An 18,698-nucleotide genomic window follows, 5' to 3' on the forward strand; every position below is an offset into this window, starting at 1 on the left:
GCTGGGCTCCTGGGAGCATTGATCAGGGATGGGGGTGAGACCCTGGGGGCTTCTGGCTGCTTCTCCTGATGCAGCCTTGGTGTGGACTCGCCTGCCCAAGCCTGGGGAACAGGCTGGCTTATGGGGGTGGGGAAAGGCAGGGGCCAGGAGGTGCAGGCTGGATAGAAAGCCCCAGGAAACCCATAGAGCAACTTCTCCTAGGGAGTGAGTGGGACCATTTGTGAGGTCACAGGCCCTTTAGTTGGATGGGTCCCATTCCCTCATTCCTCCCTTATCTCCTACCCCCAGGCCTGTCATGGAGCCAGGACTCTGTTGCTCTAAAAATGCTCAGAAAAATGGAGCTTGAGTCAGCAGAATGAGTCTGAAGATAAAAATACAGCTGTGGATGAACGTGCAGCTGTGGACATACGGGCCCCAATTTAGTGGGGAGTGGAGGGAAGTTTTCCTATGCACTCCTGGAGTGAATGGTGAACTCCCCTGCCTCTCCTGGCTCTCTGAGTTTCCCTGAAAGAGGAAGACAGGGAGGAGGAGGAGCTGGCCAGTGATCCTTGGTGGCCCACTGAGGTCCTTCTGGGCCACTGGGTGGTGGAGGGATGGTGTGGATTCCCCTTTCTCAGCCTGTCCAGGCCTCTGGAGAGAAGAGGCCGAAAGGCGGGGATGGCTGAGGACTCCAAAAGTGAAATTAAGCCCTAGTATCTGGACCATTATCGTCTAATAGCACAACATTATAGATAAAAACCCAGACTGTCAGAAAGACAGGGTTTATATCTTGGCTGCTCTACTAGCTATGGAATGTTGGACAAGTTACTTAACCTCTTCTAAGTTTCACTGTCCCTGGCTGCAAAATGAGGATGGCGATAACACTAATAATGACCATACCTACTGCGTAGCTTTATTATTTATTAAATAATAAATATAACAATGTAAGCATTTATAAATAATAGTTCTATATAATATATAAAACATAAAAACAATTATAGCTTTATTAAGTCACACGTATAGAGCACCGGACTGACTGTGTTCCTGCTAAGTGCTCAGTAAGTGTTCGCTAGTATTAACCATATCAGTATATCTATCACCTGAGACTGACTGGGCAGTGGCACCCGGCCTGGGACTCCATTCTTGGGCGCTGCTGTAGACCCCGTGTCTTTGGGAGCGAGGTCTCCTGGACTTTGGGGAGTCAGTATGACTAGGGAGGAGGCTGAGCTCTAGAGCCCAGTTGCCTGGGTTTGAATCCTGTGTCCTCTTTGGAAAGTTCCTTTACCGCTCTGTGCCTCTACTTCCTCCCCTTAGAAGAAGGATGCTGGTACCTACCTCACAGTATCACGAGGATTAAATGAGCTAATGAAGGTAAAGTGAGCTTGAGAAATGTCAGCTGCTGTTATCTGGTCACAATGGAGACGATCGTTGTGGTTTACAATTAGAGACCAGAGTTTCCTAGCAAGGGAATTACACCATACATAACTATATGCGAACTGTGAATGACACATATGCAGTGAACTTGTGGCCCGGTGCAAAGAACACACCAGGGCTGGATGTCTTGGTCTCTCCCTGTCAATATTGTGTGTGACTTACTTTTTAATCTGTCCAGTCACCCCTGCCCCACTTACCTCCTCTCGTTAGTGGTGATGGAAGTGAATCATGAAGTGATAGAGATGGACATATATTTTGAAAGGGTAAGAGCCTTCTGTGCAAAAGGTTATTTGTTGTGATTTTTAGGGAAAGTGTATGATAGGGAGGAGGTGCTCTGAATGTGGGTTCAGCTCTCTTCTCTCTCCACTGGGACCCTTTGCACTGCTTTCCCATGTCCCGAAGAAAACCCAGCCTCTCTTTCTTTTGAACAGTCAGTGGCCCTGTTTGCTGGACAGCGAGGGTAGAGGCTGGACCAGTTGGTACCAGGCCCAGTGTCTCGAGCGCCGATGCCACTTGACTCCCAGCAGTAGGGCTGGAGTGTGGAGCTTTGTCCAGTGTATTAAATGTCCCTGTTTGGGGGCAGGGGCTGGTGACAGAGCCATCACAAGATGATCCTGATATCTGGCCAGAACTTCCTGTTTAATCCCTTTTTCGACTGCCTGGTCTGTTTCCTCCCCGGGGAGAGAAGTGCCGCTGACCCTGAATAACTTGTTGGCCTCTTGCTTCTGATGTTGGAGATGGGCCTTTTGCACCTGTTGGCCTTGGTTTCTGTGTCTGTAAAATGGAGATGATAATATTCACCCTGCAAGGTTACTGGGAGGATTAAACAAGGTAGGCACATTTAGCAAAGTGCCTGCACAGACCAGGAGCTCGGTACATGTTTATTTCCTTCCCATTGTTAATTCTGGAGACAAGACTCTCTGGAAAGCTGGGATGAGACAGCAAGAAGGGTCCCATAGCCCCACAGTCCTTCAGTCACCAAAGTTAGGCCAGGCCGAATTCCTAGCCAGATAGGATGCCCTCAGGAGCATCCAGCCTGAGACATCAACCCCTCTTTCCCAGTGCTCTCTGTTGCAACCCCCTGCCTCTCTAATCTCAAACATCCTTTGAGCTGACAAATAGTGTCCAAGCTGGCAGCACCTGGACTATTTCTAAGGATGTGACAATATAGCTTCCTGCTCCTGGCTCCAGTCATTAGAGAGAGCTGAGCACTTGAAAACCTTGCGTATGGCCCTCCCATGAGTCCCAGGGACACTGTTAAATCAACATCAGGCAGGAACCCTGATTCAACCTCACCCGTGAGGCCTTCCGTTGAGCACCCCTCTTCTCAGGGCCTGGGCAGGGACTGTGCTCCCTGCTTCCTAGGAGCTGAAGGTCTAGTAGGGTGGGGGGCAGGGAAGGACTGCGAGCCAGACCAGGAGGACCCTGGGCTATCAATATCCAACCCTGGTGAGTGCAGGCGAGATCTGAGAGAAGGGGGATCCTTGACAGCTTGGGCGCCAGCCCTGGAGAAGGCAGGGGACTTGAGCTGGACAGGGCTCAGGTGAGAGGCAGTGGAGCGCAGGCAACTAGAGCACGATGACTACTTTGGAAGCAAAAACAGGCCTAGTGATGACGAATATCCTCATCTTGGACCCAGATCTGAGATCAAAACTCGTCCCATGATTTTGGGTCTAGTATCCTCTCCACCACACCTCACTGGGAGGGCCAAAGGACAGGTGGGTGGGTGTGAAAGTCCCAGGCCTCAGTGGCTACATTTTGCAGATATCTACCCTTTTCTGCATAGGTCCCACCAATTTATCTTTCAAGGCTCAGCAACATGGCTGCCACCTCCTCTAGGAGGTCCTAGAAGAACTGAACACACCCCATTCAAGGGACTTGTGTCTCTGCGCCTGTACCAGCTCACTGCACTCGGATTGCATTTGCCTCTTCCGCTAAAGGGGCTGCGGTCCATTGTTCCCAGCACCTTCACAGGGGGCTGTCACATAGCTGGGGCTCAGTGAGTGTTGGATGGATAGTGGGTGAGTTTTAGTGCTCTTTGATGCTCCTTTGGGGGAGGTTAGGTTGCACTCACTGAGGCATACTTCCTCCAAAGGTGGGCAAACTAGAGCTTAATAATAATAATAACAATAAAAGTCTTTTTTTGGAGCCTGCTTGCACCTGGTTCACCAGTGACTTTTTTTTTCTTTTTTTTTTTTAACCCTCACCTGAGGATATTTTTCCATTGATTTTTAGAGAGAGTGAAAGGGAAGAGGGAGGGAGGGGAGAGATAGAGAGAGAGAGAGAGAGAGGGACATCAACATGAGAGAGACACATGGATAGGTTGTCTCCTGCAAGTGCCCTGACTGGGGCTGAGGATCGAACCTGCAACCCAGGTATCATGCCCTTGACTGGGAATTGAACCCGTGACCCTTTGGTCCAGGGGCTGGTGCTTTAACCACTGAGCAACACCGGCCAGGGCTGAGTGACTGTTTTTGAGGACACATTTCCATAGGACTGAGTCTGGCCCAAGCCCTCTGATGATAAATGGGGCTGGTCACAGACCCTAGGATATCAGGGCTGAAAGGTCCTTAGAGACTGTCAAATTTGAGATCCTAGAGGCAGGACAAGGCAGAGCTGCGACCAGCACCCTGTAGGACTCCCAGCACTGCTCTGCTCATCTGTGGGTCTACCTAGGTCCTCTATCCCTCAGCCTCTTTCCTGTAAACCTTACCTGTAAGGGAGGCCAGGCTGCAGGTAAAGGACAAGGGTCATCTGTGCACAGATGGGGAGAGCTGCCTGGACTGGCTGACTGGCAAAGTTCAAGTTCACCAGGAGGGAGGCCAGTTCAGGTTTCACTTTGCAGGGGCTGTAGGAAGAAAAGGGAACAGGGGGCAGGAACCTCCCAGTGGCTTGGAGGATGTGCCCAACTCCTCATTCTCCCATGTCCTCTTTCCCCACCCTGGACTTAGGCATTTCTTGGGACCACTGCCCCACATTGTAGGGAAGCATTTATTGTGGCCCAAGTAGAGAAAGAATTTGGTTACTAATTTCAGCCAGGAACAGAGTCCAACTCTGAGAGGGCAAAGGGAAGAGGGCAATTCTGTCCCGAGATGTCATGGTTACTTGGCTCAGTTTCAGTTGACTGCTGACCCTTGGCACTCTGTTGTACTTGAGCAGTGTGAAGGCAGGTAAAGGAGGAGTTTTTGCGGGGGGGGGGGGGGGGGGAGTGGCTCTTCTCTACCTGGTTCCCCCTGTCCCTCAATGGAGGGCTATTACCCTCCCCCCCATGGCACGTGGCCTTGTCAGTGAACACTCACTGGGCACCTGTCCGTGGAGAGCACCCTCCCTGGGCAAGGTGGTGGTGGTGGGTGTGAGATCACATAGCTGTACAGTTGTAAAGACCCCGAGACAGCACCTAGACTAGTTCTCATTGTACAGGTGTGGAAACTGAGTCCCAGAGAGTTTCGTGATTGTCTTGTCCAGGCTACACAGCTATACAAGTTGCTGAAACTGGACTACACTGTCCTGGCTCCCAGTTCAGAGCACTTTCCAGAATTTTCAAATGGTCTGACTTTTTCATTCAATCCTTTTTATCTGTACATCCTTGGGCATGTTAATGGATTTCTCCGTTTTCATCCCTGGGCAATAGGAATATTAAGTAGCACCTACTTTGTAGGATTATACAGATGGCATGGATTAGAGGGAGAGGGTATGTCAGTTACCCAGCGCACTCCAGACACCTCCTGGACAGTTAGTAGGTATCAGCGGCTGTGATGAGTTCCCCTGTGGGTGGCAACCACCCTGTCTTATAATAACGGGGTGTTTATTCCTTCCTCCACCTGCCTTCGCGGCCTCAGCCTCCGAAAGCTGGCAGGTCTGCTGCAGTGACCTCTGCTCACCTGTTGGGGCCAACACCTGGGGAGGCATTTACATTCTTGGCATTCCTCTTGCCCCTGGGGGCTGAAAGAGGCGCTGGTGTGGGTCGGGGAGCCTCCAGGTTGAGAGGAGAATGGAAGGGAGAATAAAGGGGTAGCTGGTCGCCCTCTGACCTCTGCTGCTCCTGTGTGGGAAAGAGAAGGCCCTCTCCCAGGTTGCTCCACCCAGGAAGCCTGGACAGCTGAAGAGTCTGCCAGGGACTTCCATACGCTTTCTGTCAAACACACTACATGACTATGAAGCTGGTCATATTGATCCAAGTTTTCTTGCCTGTCAAATGGGTCCACCCATTATACCCACCTCATCGGGCACTTGGAAGAGTGCCTGGCATGTAGCGCCTCAATGTTAGCTGCTATTATTAACTGCAGATGGGAAAACCGAGCCTCAGGGAGGTCAATTAACAAGGTCACACAGTCAAAGTGATGGAGTTGGCATGCAAACCCAGGCCAGGCTGATTGCCAAGTTTAGGTCACCCTACAGAATCTGCCAGGTTCAGAGGTCTGTGGCCCCTGGGGTGGAAGAGAGCTCCAGGTTGAAGAATACTGGTTGGTTTGGCTTGGAGGGTACTTGGTCAAGATGACTCAGTGTGACCTTGAATCCCAGCTGTTCTCAGAAAGGAAGTCTGGTTGGGAAACCCATTGCCCAGAATTAGATGTGTGCTTGTGTGGACTGTCACCATGGGATTGCCAGGTGACCCCTGGGAGGGGTGCTTTACCTCTACTTAGGCTAGCCAAGGTGAGGGTCAGGCCTGTCACTGGATTGGAGAGGGGAGGGGAGATCAGAGCGAGCTTGGGGACTGTCCTTCCCCTCCCTTCCCCCAGCCTCTGGCATTTGTTTCCTTTCAGAAGCTGGGCTGGGGCTCCCAGACAGGGCAACAAAAGCAACTTTCCTCCGAGCCACTGCCACCTGTTGGGCTTTCACACATTGGGGGTGAGTGCGGGGAGGGAGCCGTTGCCCTTTTCCCAGTGTCTGTGGTGTGCCCCCTCTGGCCCCCCAGGGCCTGGGATTCTCTTTGCTGCCTAACGTGACAGGGCTCATGAGCTGAAGGGGGTGGGGGGCCCACAGCAGCTGGAAGGGGAATTGAGTGGGAAGGGGCTGGTGCTGGCAGCCGGGAGAGAATTTGATGGATTACTCTGTGGGCCTAGAGGTTTCTCCCTAATCCCCCTTTGTGTCCCAGCCTGCAGCCCCCTCGCTCTCTCTGACAAGCTGCTAAGCAGAAGGCTTCCAGTCCCAGTGAAGAAAAGGCCGCGCAGCAGGCGAACTCTAAATCCCTGGCCTCTGGGCCCTGGGGGAGGCAGGCGCCGGGGAGCAAGGCTGGGAGGGGACTGATCTTCCTCCCTCTGCCTGGCCCTTACTCCTTCCTAGGAGTCCCTTAAGGTGCAGAGGTGCATTCTGAGTAGTGTTTGCAGGTGTCTGTGGGAGCCCCTTGAGGTTGTGGGACTTGGCTACTTGTGAAAATCACTGCCTTTCTATAGGGTGGGGTCAGGAAAAGCAGAACCTCGCTTCTTTGCAAGTAATTGAGCCCAAAGAATCAAAGACTAAATGTGGGAGGGCACTGAAGCCGTGCACAGTCTAATCCTGTGCCCCTTCCACCCAGCTGCCCAGGTAGGAATTCCCACAGCCTGCTGCCCCTAACGGTGGCGGCTCATTGCCTCACAAGGATGCTCATTTCAGGTTTCCTGGCTGGCCAGCATGACATCTTTCTGGGGTGTCCTCGAGGCTCCCGGTAGAGCTGCCATGAGGGTGGAGCTCATTTTGGAAATGCAGTGTCCTGGGTTTTACTAGGTAAGCCCAAGGACGTTGGTCCCCAGGGACTGAGGCAAAGGGGTGGCTGGTAAGGTGGCTGGGCTGGTGAATCCCCAGACCTCTTTCCTGCCCCCAACCTAGAGGGCCTGGGAGAGCTCCACTTGGAACCAGATTCTGGGGCCCAGTCCTGTGTGGAGGAAGGGGGTCCTTCCCACCTCGAGGTCTTGCAAGCCTCCACCTCTGGGCCTGGGGTAGGACAGCCTCTGGGGTGGGACAGCCTCGGGTAGGGTGGTACACTGGGGAGATTGGCCTAGAGTAACCCCACCCCTGTGCCGCTGAGTCATTACCCCTCTGGCTGGCCTACCCTGTCCCCAGTTTCCTCTTCTGCAGGGAGGGGGAGGGGTATAGGAGCGAGTTCCCCTGGAGCTGTGAGAAAGCCGGCGGTCTTTGTGAGTGTGGAGGGAGGAGGGCACAGTCGCCTGCTCTGCGGGGTCAGGGTGGGGGCTGCTGCCGTTTGATGTGCCTGGGCGGGGTGTGGGGACGCTGCCCGAATAAAGAGGCCATAGAATTGCTGCCTGACACTGGCCCACCGTGGGGCTGCCTCGGCCGGCTCCCTCTGGCCTCTGTCTGTCAGTGTCAGCCGAGGGACTCCGCTCCCCCCAGCTCCACTTCAGCCGTGCGTGCGGGGTGGCAGGAGCCCCTTTGAAAGCCCTCAAAGGCCCCTTTATACGTCCCCCTGACCCTCCCTTCCATAGGGAGCTCCGGGAGTGGGCTTGGTTGCCTTCCTCCCGCCTCCTCCACTCTGTCATCAGGATTTTGGAGAAAGTTCAGGCAAGCTTGTTGCTGTCACTCAGCTTCAGTTCCCCTTACTCCTCGCCGGGCCCTAACCTGAAGTGGGTGTGACCGAGCCCACTGCCTGCTGGGGTGCACGCGTTGGAGCACAGGCCACGTTTAGCTCTCGGTGGCTGGGGCTGGACGGACGAATGCAAGTTCGCTGATCCTGCCAGGGCCCTTGGCTCTCTGGCTGGGGTCCTGCTCCCCCAGGGGTGAGGAAAGATGGCCTGGGGAGGAGCTCCAGGAAGGTTCTCAGAGCTCTTGGGTTTCCTCCAGCCTTCTTGCTGTCCTGTCATCAGGGGCCAGGAGAAGAGGGAAGATATCTGGAACTTGAGAGGCTCTTGTCCTAGAAGGCTGCGGTTCCTTTCCACGAGGTCAGGCCAGACTCCCCCTTTCAGTACCTCCACGCCCGCCTCTTCCTACCCCTCCCCGCCAGGTGTGATCAGAGTCTGGCTCTTTGGGTTGATCTTCTGTTTGCCAGGCAGGCAGAGTGCTCCAGGAGCGGCGAGCAGGAGGATTTGAGTCAGAAGCATCTCTGAGACTGGAGGATATAAGGGAGAATTGGATCCTGCCTCCCTTCCTGAATCCCTGAGGAGAGGGGAGCTCCCCAAACAGGGGATTCGGCAGTGCTCCAGCACTTGCAAGCCTTAAGATACTTGTGCCCTGGAGCTGCATGTAGGAGTCTAGCGGGACAGTGGTGCTTGTCTCCCACCTCTCTGGGCCTGGGAGCCAGAGGGCCTGCACTGCTCTGTCTGAGTCCCAGGGAGGAAGGCCTGGAGGGACTGCCGGGGCCTGGAGTTAGTGCTGTGGGTGCCCTCTGTCACTTCCTCCACCCTGAGGGCCCTGGAGTGGGGATGAAGGGGGCAGACTGGGGCACTGGGCAAGAGGTAGGGAGGAGAAAGGGGGCTTTGGAAGGGAGAGAGTTCAGTTGGGTTTGGAATTCCTCAAACACTTCCAGGACGGAAAGAGGAAAGCCTGAGGGTGGTGAGAGTGCCCTGGAACCCCCAGGAACAGTAGAAATCAAAAGGGGGCGGACGGGCCCAGCAACCTAAGAACAGAGTGTGCCGAGCAGGACCTGAAGTCGGCGGACTTCCTAACCTGCTCCCTTCAATGAATTCCTCACCTGGCCCAGCCCCTGGTTTCCAGGTCGAGCCTCCGCGGGGTGGAGAGAGGTGCAGCGGAGGGGAGGCAGCTAAAGGGCCGCCTGGGTTATAGGCGGATGAGGGGACATTCCTCTTATCGCCCCTTTGTACCTTTCTCCTTTGTGGGCTAAGGAGCTGGATTAAGGGACGGAAGGAGGCAGGTGGGGTGATTAATAGTTGCTGGAGAGCTGCAATTTATTTTAAACAAGGGAGAGCAACCAGGGCTTGGAAATGGGGGCAAGTTGTGGGTGAGGTTGGGTCTGACCACTTCTGTTTGCTCAGGGAGGACCTGGTTCTTAAAAACCCAGAGCAGGTGAGCGTCCAGGGTCCGCCCAGGCTAAAGGCAGGGTGTGGAAAGGGCTGGAAGCCTTTTCATCCTGAACCCCTCCCTCCAAGCAGGAAAGCACCCCTGGTCTCTGTGAGGTCTACTGCTTTCCTTCTGGGGGCTGCTATGGCAGTGCAGCCACGGGGGGGGGGGGGGGGGGGCTTGGCTCAAACGGAACCTTCAACTGCCCAGCTAAAGCTGTCTGGTGCCCCTGCCCCCTTGTGAGCCAGTGTCCTACACTCCCCCTCCCGTGCCACCGAGTGTGCGCCCTCTCCCAAAGCTGCCGGTCTGGGTCTGAGTGGAGCTTTGGGGAGGAGGTGGCCCGGGCTCCTCCGAAGCCCCTCCCTTCCTGATCTGCCAGCTGCAAAGCCCCAGAAGGCGGTTATGGGATGGAGACCTCTTACCCAGGATTGATAGCCATCTGATTTCTCTGTGGCACAGCGCAGAGAGCACCTACAACTCCAACTCGTTCTGTAACACACAAGGCCCCGTAGGGCTGTCATTTGAAAAGATAAAAGAGGTTGGGCGCCAAATTATGCGACACTGGGTGAGACTGGAAGAGGGGATGAGTGAAGGCTGAGGGTGCTCCGGGTGGGGAAGGAGACTGGAGCCAGGCCCTCTGCCACTGTGGACTTCACACAGGAGTGGTGCCCTTCACCACATTTATAGGACTGAGCCAGCCAGGCAAGGGAAGGCACTCCCCACGCCAGCCACCAGTGCCGGAAGCTCTGTGCACCCACCTCCTTAGAAATGGATGACAGGTTAGAGGCCTCTGGCCTGTTCACACCAGGATGCCCCTCCTATACCTCCTCTTCGTGGGTGGCTGACTTGATCTTCCCCCTTCTGTGGTCACTTCTGAAGGAGGCAGACTCAGCAGGTGCTGAGGGCCAGCTGCCTGGGGTGGGGGGGGCACAGGATGGGTGCTTCCCCCATGGGTCTGTATGCATAGGAGCCAGGCCTGGAAGGAAGGGCTGTGGGGACTTCCCTGCTGAGAATGGAGTTGTTTGGGGAGCAGAGAAAGGCTGCCGGGGAAGTGGTGGGACATCCTGCCAGCCCAGGGTGTCACAGGGCATGGCAGTTGTTGACAGTTGGTGCGGTTTCACGCCTCCGTGAAGCTGGGACCTGGGAACTGCCTGGCCCAACTGTGGCCCCACTGTCCTGTGACAGGAGAGCGGCACATACGAGAATGTTTCTTCTCCGTGAACAGTGAGCGCAGGAAGAAACTAAGGGGGAGGTTTTCAGGCCCAGGCTCTTCCCAAGGGGTGCCCTTTCAGTGGGTCAATGACAGATTCAAACCCACCCAACAAACCACAGCCTCTCCTGCCTTCCGCGGGTCCTGTTCTTGGAGGTGGGAGTTATGGTGCAGTGTGGCTCAGGGCCAGGCGGTGCAGAATAGGAAGTATTGCTCATAACAAAAGGGGAATTGAACAGCCAGCTTTGGGAAATGGAGAGAGAAGCAAATAAGCCCTGTCCAATGGAGGGTCTCCAGGGGCACCTTGATAACAAGGCCTGGGGATCTGGGAATTCAGTTCGTTTGATTTTTTTTCCCCATACTAGCAGGCCAGGGCAATTGTGAGGGTGTTCCAAGACAGAATAACCCACATTTATTTAGCTCTAGAATGTTCTGAGGTTTAAAAATAATATTTACCTTACTAATTATGTCAGCCTTGGGCTGATATTAACATGTGTTTCCTGATTGGGCAGTAGGGGGTGGCACCTAGGTGTCAGGGCCCAGCACCAGCCCAGGAGTGAACAGGATTCAGAGCAAATCCTGGAGACCTGGTTCCCAGGACCTAACACTCAGTGTGTTTGATTTGTACCTACCCTTTTAGGATCTGAATGATATGTCCCCAACGAGGCACCCACAGCCACAGGCGTTTAGTATAGGCTGAGAGCTGGACCTGCACGGAGGGCTGGCAGAAATGGGCTCCTGCCTGAATCCTGGGCAGTCTGTGGCAGCAAGGAGGAGAGAGAAGCCTGGGCGTCTGGAGCGGGGCTGGGATGAAGCAGTTCTGCAGTGAGTGACCGGATCAGAGCCCGGCCCGCCTGGCCCACCATGGTCCAGAGGCTGTGGGTGAGCCGCCTAGTGCGGCATCGGAAAGCCCAGCTCCTGTTGGTCAACCTGCTGACCTTCGGCCTGGAGGTATGTCTGGCTGCAGGAATCACCTACGTGCCGCCCCTGCTGCTGGAAGTGGGGGTAGAAGAGAAGTTCATGACCATGGTGCTGGGTGAGTCGCCACCTCCTCCTGCCCTCCTGTTTCAGATACATGCCACCTGGAAATAGGGCCACGGTGCCTCTGCCCAAAGAGCCCCTTGTGGGGAGAGGTGGCTGTCTGGTGGGTTGGTGTGGCTGGGGACAGGGGTGACTCTGGGCTGAGGGGGTCCCAAGAGGAAGAAAAGAGTACAGGGACATGCCCTGGTTCCCACTATACCCCTGCATATAGGAGACACTGTAGAAATGGCCCTTTCCTTTGGCTAGCTCTTTATAATTTTATCTATTTTCTCATCTAATGCCTTCAGCAAGCGTTTGAGGTTCTCTAATCCACAGAGAAAATAATGTAAGAAGTTAGCTGACCTAGCCAGGGTGTACCCTAGCTACTGAGTAGTAGCCAGAGCTCTTGCTTACCCGTGGGTCAGGAGCTGGGCTGACTGCAGAGGAATTCTGCAAAAGCTGCAGAAAGCAAGTAGTCAGGATGCAACTCCCAGGAAGAAGGGGCTCTGCCAAGGTGACAGGGCCTGGAGTTGGACCACCTATTAAAGCCCTGCCTTCCGCCCTCCCTAGCCTTGTGCCTGGACACAAATATCACTTATCAGTTGCTCCATGCCTCAGTTTTCCCATCTGAAAATGGGATGTTAGTGATCCTAGCTGTAAGGAGTAGATTAGGCTCGCTGAAGCACTCAGCATAGTACCCAGCACAGGATCCGTCCTCCCTGTGATAGTGTCACGGCCATTTCCATCCTTCTCAAGGTAGTTGCCCCCCCCCCCCCCCCCGTTTAGGGCCCCAGCTTCTGGCTCATTCTACTTGCCCTTTTTGCAGGCATCGGTCCAGTGCTGGGCCTGGTCTCGGTTCCACTTCTAGGCTCAGCCAGCGACCATTGGCGTGGGCGCTATGGTCGCCGGAGGCCCTTCATCTGGGCCCTGTCCCTGGGCGTCCTGCTGAGCCTCTTTCTGATCCCGAGGGCCAGCTGGCTGGCAGGGCTGCTGTGCCCGGACACCAGGGCCCTGGAGCTGGCCCTGCTGATCCTGGGAGTGGGGCTGCTGGACTTCTGTGGCCAGGTGTGCTTCACCCCACTGGAGGCCCTGCTCTCTGACCTCTTCCGGGACCCAGACCACTGTCGCCAGGCCTTCTCCGTCTACGCTTTCATGATCAGCCTTGGGGGCTGCCTGGGCTACCTCCTGCCTGCCATCGACTGGGATGCCAGCGCCCTGGCCCCCTACCTGGGCACCCAGGAAGAGTGCCTCTTCGGCCTGCTCACTTTCATCTTCCTCATTTGCATGGCAGCCACGCTGCTTGTGGTAGAGGAGGCAGCCCTGGGCCCAGGCGAGCCAGCGGAAAGGTTGTTGGTCCCCTCCAGGCCAGCCCACTGCTGTCCATGTCGCGCCCGCCTGGCTTTCCAGAACCTGGGCACCCTGTTTCCACGGCTGCACCAGCTCTGCTGCCGCGTGCCACGCGCCCTGCGCCGACTCTTTGTGGCTGAGCTGTGCAGCTGGATGGCATTCATGACCTTCACGCTGTTTTACACGGACTTCGTGGGCGAGGGGCTGTACCAGGGTGTTCCCCGGGCTGAGCCAGGCACCGAGGCCCGGAGACACTACGATGAAGGTAAGGCTCAGCGGCCAGGGGCGGGGCTCTTGTGGAAGCCGCCATTGGGGGGGGGTGCTCAGGCACAGGGGGATGCCCACCACCTGTGCCTGGGCAGGTAGCTCTGTACCTCTGCACCTTGACTTCCCCATCAGGAAAATGGGCCCAGCCTGTGTATGCGGCTCCTCAAGGGTACAGAGCAGCTTAGCCTGCAGTCTCCGTAGAGCCTGGGGCTGCTCTGGGAGTTTGATCAGGGTCTTTGTCCCAACTTGACAGAAGAAAAGGCTGAGCTGATTTAAAGTCCAAAGGGAGGGGGAGGAGTTAAGGCTGGAGTGTTTCAGGTTTGCCTGGCCCCAACTTCAGTGTGTCCTCTGCTCCCCCTGCTGACTTTCCAATCCCCTTGCCAACACCTCACAGCTCAGGTGTTCTGGAACTGTCTTAGAGCCTCTGGCACGACTGTCTCTGTGTCCCCTCTCACTGTCCTAGCTAGCTGGGCACTAGCTAAGGCTCCTTCCCAATCAGCTCTCAGAATGCCTTCCTGTGCCCTTAGCCAGCAGCTCTGGCCTCATTCCCTGAGGTCAGTGGAACAACCTAGAGGGAAGGTGCTGGGGAGCAGGGCTGATCTACAGCAGGTCTTGGGCAGCAGGTGTCCGTGGCCCCTAATTCTGAGCACCCCCGATTGTATCAGACCCCTCCCCTTCCCTGCCTGACTGTCTCTTCCCTGCCTCCCTGTCCAGGAGTCCGGATGGGCAGCCTGGGGCTGTTCCTGCAGTGTGCCATCTCCCTGCTCTTCTCTCTGGGCATGGACCGGCTGGTGCAGCGATTCGGCACCCGGGCAGTCTATCTGGCCAGTGTGGTGACTTTTCCTGTGGCTGCCGCTGCCACGTGCCTGTCCCGCAGTGTGGCTGTCGTGACCGCCTCGGCGGCGCTCACCGGGTTTACCTTCTCCACCCTGCAGATCCTGCCCTACACACTGGCCTCCCTCTACCACCGGGAGAAGCAGGTATCACGCTGGATGCGACCCTGGGCGCTGGGGCTTGTGGAGGTGGAGTGGGGTCAGGCGAGAGAAGTTGGAGAAGGCAACCTTTGATCAGAGAGGAAGCCCACGTAGCCCTGGGGCAGAGACCAGAGACCAGAGACGTGGGCTGCGGAAGGAGGGTGTAGATTAGATTCTGGGAATGACTTCCTGGTGTCGGGATTATAAAACACTTGAGTGGATGATTGCAGGAAATGCAAAATCCTTCTCCGGATCCTGAGGAGTCAGCTCACAAGCCCTCAGACTGTGCTGGGCTGTTCTGTGAGTGGAGGGGGCTGGATCAGGTGACCCCTGGGCCTGGCTTCAGCAGATGGTGGGTGGGAATGGCCTGGTCTTGGCAGCACCTCTCCTTATACAGGGAGGGGCCGGGAGAGGCACTGTGACTGACCTGTGCCTGCTGTGGTCTCCTAGAGGGGATGGCTCCTCACTGTCCCCTCTTGTGATTTATCTTCCTCTTTCTCTCTAACTCTCTCTTCTTTTCCTGCCTCACTCCTTCGCCTTTGCTCCCTTCCCTCACCCCCATGGCAGATCACAGCCTGATACTACTTGCCTGGGCACTTTGTAAGTCAGGGGCCTCACACTAACCAGCCCCTCCAGGGGGGCCCTTATGTGGGAAGCCTCCTGACCCAGGCTGTATGGTCAGCTTTGTCTCCTCTGCTGGCCTCACTGAACTACAGCCCAGATGGGCAAGAAGCTGGCATGTCCCCGGGGAAGAGATGCAGGTGTGTCCTCAGAGCTGCCAGACTAGGGAAGATGTGTTTCTGCTCTTTGTAGGACATGAGTGGGGCAGCAGAGAAGCACTGAGCTGGAAGGCTGGTTATCCGATCGGTAGCTGCGGGGGTGGAAGGAATGGAGGGAGGGGCCTGGGCTTTGGTTGAGGGAACCTGGTTCCTGAGACCCCTGTCAGCACATGATAACCTTCATCAGCCTCTACTCTTCTGCTGCCCTGGCTGCGAGCTTGAGGGCTGATGTCCAGAGGCCAGGCCTGGGCACATGTGCTCATGCCAGAGAACATATTGGGGGCTGGTCCTCCCCTTGGACTGAGGAGCACCTTTATCTCCAGGGCCTCTCTAGCCTCCAGCCTTACTGGTCTTTTCAGGGGTAGCAGGCAGGGAGGGGAGGCCATTCCAGCAGCCGCTGAAGGCACACGTGGCCCTGTGCATTGCCTGCACCCGCCTTTGCCCATGTCCACGAGTTATGGGTTCCCCAGGGGTCAGGTTTGAGCTCTGCCATGGATCTGAGACCTATTGCAGCCCTGCATTTGTCTGCCATCCACCTGGTCCAGGAGAGGCTAGAGGAAACCTGGACTTCTAGTTTCAGATTTGTCCTATCCCTGCCCCGCCCCCTGCTCCCAGTCCCGAGGAGGGTTCTGATTAGACCCAGACCAAGCAGGGTCTGCTCAGTTTTCTGACCCGCTGCCTGATTTTCACTAAGGCCTGTGGCCTGGTTTGTTCTCATAGCTGGGGGACTCCCATGCCTGGGTACACACCTGTTCTTGTCCCCTTTTCCTTCCTCTGTTCCCCCAGATGTTCCTGCCCAAGTACCGAGGAGATGCCGGAGTTGGTGCCAGTGAGGACAGCGTGATGACCAGCTTCCAGCCAGGCTCCAAGGCTGGATCCCCCTTCCCCAATGGACATGCGGGTGCTGGAGGCAGCAGCCTGCTCCCCTCCGCACAGGCACTGTGCGGGGCCTCTGCCTGTGATGTCCCCATGCGCGTGGTGGTGGGTGAGCTGCCTGAGGCCAGGGTCGTTTCAGGCAGGGGCATCTGCCTAGACCTCGCCATCCTGGACAGTGCCTTCCTGCTGTCCCAGGTGGCCCCTTCCCTGTTCATGGGCTCCATCGTCCAGCTCAGCCAGTCTGTCACTGCCTATATGGTGTCAGCTGCAGGCCTGGGTCTGGTTGCCATTTACTTTGCTTCACGGGTAGTATTTGACAAGAGCGACTTGGCCAAATACTCACTGTAGAGTACTTCCCACCCACTGAGGGAGAAGCTGCCTCACTGGGTCCCGGCACCCCCTCTTCAAGCTCCATGGGGCTGTGGGGCTGGCCTCCCAGTTTCTATTGCTGCCAAAGTGGCGTGGCTCTCTGCTGCCACCGCATGGCGGTAAGGTGCATAGCTGCACAGACAGGGCCCTGGGGCTTCCCTTCCACCTCTCCTGTCTTTAGGGCTGTGGCTGACTCCAAACGGGCCTAAGTCTGGATTTCTACAGGGAGAGAAAGTCAAGGCATTCGATTAGCACCATGCACTGGAATTCAGGACTCTGGCGGGCTTACCCAGGCTCAGGGTTAACAGCTAGTGACCTGATCAAGACATACCAAGAGAAGGTATTTGGGGAGCTGAGTAAACTCAGCCACCATGTAGGTTCCCCCAGGGTTGCTCTAGGGTGAAACTTTCCTCCACAGGATTTGAAAGTATGAAAGTTACTTGGGGGGCAGATTTCTGAGGGGAGAGGGGACACTGGCCCCACAGCACTGCCTTTCCACTGATTCCCCCAGCCCTATGTTTTATCAGGACATGGCTTGTTGGCCCCTGTGTGTCCATCATAGGGACACAGGCCTTTAAATATTTAACTTATTTATTTAACTAAATACAGGGGAATCAATTCCCAGCTTTGCCTTGTTGGTGTGTAGGAGGTGACATCCTCAACGACTGGGTCCCATGAGATGGCTGGTTATTGGGCTAAGTGTTGCCAGAACCTCCTGTTTTGGGGGTGATTGGTCTGGCCCCCAAACTGCCTAACCCAAGGAGCTTGGAAGCTCTGCTCACCCCAACTGATACCCTAACTCCTCTTACCCAAGGCTGGGTGAAGGCAGAGGGCTGGGCTTCAGGTCTCAGCAGCCTCCCTAGCCTCCCCTCCTCTCTTGGGCCAGCCTGCCCCGCCCCACTCCCCTCTGCTCCCTCTGGGACTGGGCTGATGAAGGAGCTGCCTACCCCCCACCTTTCTTCACTGGCTTCACAGCCTCCCTTTGGGGCTGTTTCGGGACCAGAAGTACCCAATATGGCTCCTCGAGCCTTTATCCGTCTCAGCCCCCACGGCATATCTGTGCTTGGGGACTCTCGCACAGAATCTCAGGAGCACCCCCTGCCTAGGCTAAGGCGGGCATATCTCGGGGGGGTTTTAAGTGCCGTTTGCAATAACGTCATTTCTTATTTATTTAGCGGAGTAAATATTTTATACTGTATGTGAGCAATCAGAATATAATGTTTATGGTGATGAAATTAAAGGCTTCTTATATGTTTAACTGGCCTGTATTTATCTTTTCTTCTGGGGAAGGACCAGATTTCTCAAAAATTATCCTCTGCTCCCTTCTGGTGGAAACAGGTGTGGGGTTTTTTTGACAGCGTCAGTTCCCAACACTACCAGCAGGTGGAGCCATAGACCAATACTCTGCGGTCCTTTGGTGATTGGGTGTGGCTGTGCCTCCCCTTGGATTGGGGGGGTGCCCTTGGGAATGTTGGGGAGAGAAAGGAGGTGGGAGAGTGGGAGTGGGGGCATTTTCCTTCTGAAAGGGCTCATAGTGTGTCCAAGGAGATGGAGCAAACACCCATTATCAACCACAGCAACACAAACTCCCCTGATACAGGTGAGGGTTTTGACCCCACTGTGCCTTGGTCCTGCCCCTTCTCATCTCCTTCACCCTTCCTGCCAGGCTCAGGTCAAGTTCAGAGGCTTCTCTGCCTTGTCACCTCCCTGACCTCTCCAAACTTGACAGGTCTTCTTGTCCCTTAAATTCAAGTAGTTAATAGGAAAAACTAGCTTTATTTATTTTTTTAAATGTCCTATATTTTATTTAATTTTTTATTATGGAAATTTTCTAACATATGTGAGTAATGAACCTGGTATAATGAACCCAACTTCAGCAGTTATTAACGTTCTGCCACTTTTGTTTCATATCCGGGAACACCTCCCCAGCCCCCGCCTTTTGTGTGTGTGTGTGTGTGTGTGATATGTATATATTTTAACAAAGAGCTTTATTTTATTTATTTTTCTTATTGGAGAGATGAAGGGAGAGAGAGAAATATCGATGTGAGTGAGAAATACCGATCCGTTGCACTCTGCACACACCCTGACCGGATATCAAACCCGCAGCTGGGGCATGTGCCCTGACTGGGAATGGAACTGGCCACCTTTTGGTGCATGGGACAATGCCCAACCAACTGAGCCACACCACCAGAATCTATTTTTAAAAGATGAGGACTCATTTTTAAAAAAACATAGCCACATTACTATTATCAGATCAAAAAATAGTAATTCCGTAGTGTAATAAAATATCCAGTGTTCACATTTTTGTCTCATAAATTATTTTGTAAAGTTTTTGTTCAAATTAAAATCTAAATAAATTCCATACATTACAATTGGTGGATATGTCTTTTAAATTCTTATAATCCTTAGGCATCTCCTCAATTTTTTTTTTCCTTGCAATTTATTTGTTAAGAATGCTGGGATTATTTGCCCCATAGATCATGGTTATATTTCACA

The 18,698-nt window shown here is 54.8% G+C and overlaps 1 protein-coding gene across 1 annotated transcript; it reads left to right on the forward strand.

The window, feature by feature from the left end:
- The first annotated feature begins 11,343 nt into the window (after positions 1-11,343).
- On the forward strand, positions 11,344-17,411 carry SLC45A3 (solute carrier family 45 member 3). Its single transcript, XM_016215161.2, has 4 exons — positions 11,344-11,606; positions 12,417-13,202; positions 13,919-14,184; positions 15,744-17,411. The coding sequence occupies exons 1-4, from the start codon at positions 11,435-11,437 to the stop codon at positions 16,179-16,181; spliced, it is 1,662 nt and encodes a 553-aa protein (XP_016070647.2). The 5' UTR covers positions 11,344-11,434; the 3' UTR covers positions 16,182-17,411.
- Positions 17,412-18,698: the final 1,287 nt, after the last annotated feature.

This window comes from Miniopterus natalensis, chromosome 19 (genome assembly GCF_054644295.1).
Source record: "Miniopterus natalensis isolate mMinNat1 chromosome 19, mMinNat1.hap1, whole genome shotgun sequence".
Lineage (NCBI taxonomy): Eukaryota > Metazoa > Chordata > Mammalia > Chiroptera > Miniopteridae > Miniopterus > Miniopterus natalensis.

Coding starts and splice junctions, on each gene's coding strand:
- SLC45A3 (XM_016215161.2), top strand. CDS start 11,435: ATGGTCCAGAGGCTGTGGGTGAGCCGCCTAGTGCGGCATCGGAAAGCC. Junction 11,607..12,416: donor GTTCATGACCATGGTGCTGG/GTGAGTCGCCAC, acceptor CCCTTTTTGCAG/GCATCGGTCCAGTGCTGGGC. Junction 13,203..13,918: donor CCGGAGACACTACGATGAAG/GTAAGGCTCAGC, acceptor CTCCCTGTCCAG/GAGTCCGGATGGGCAGCCTG.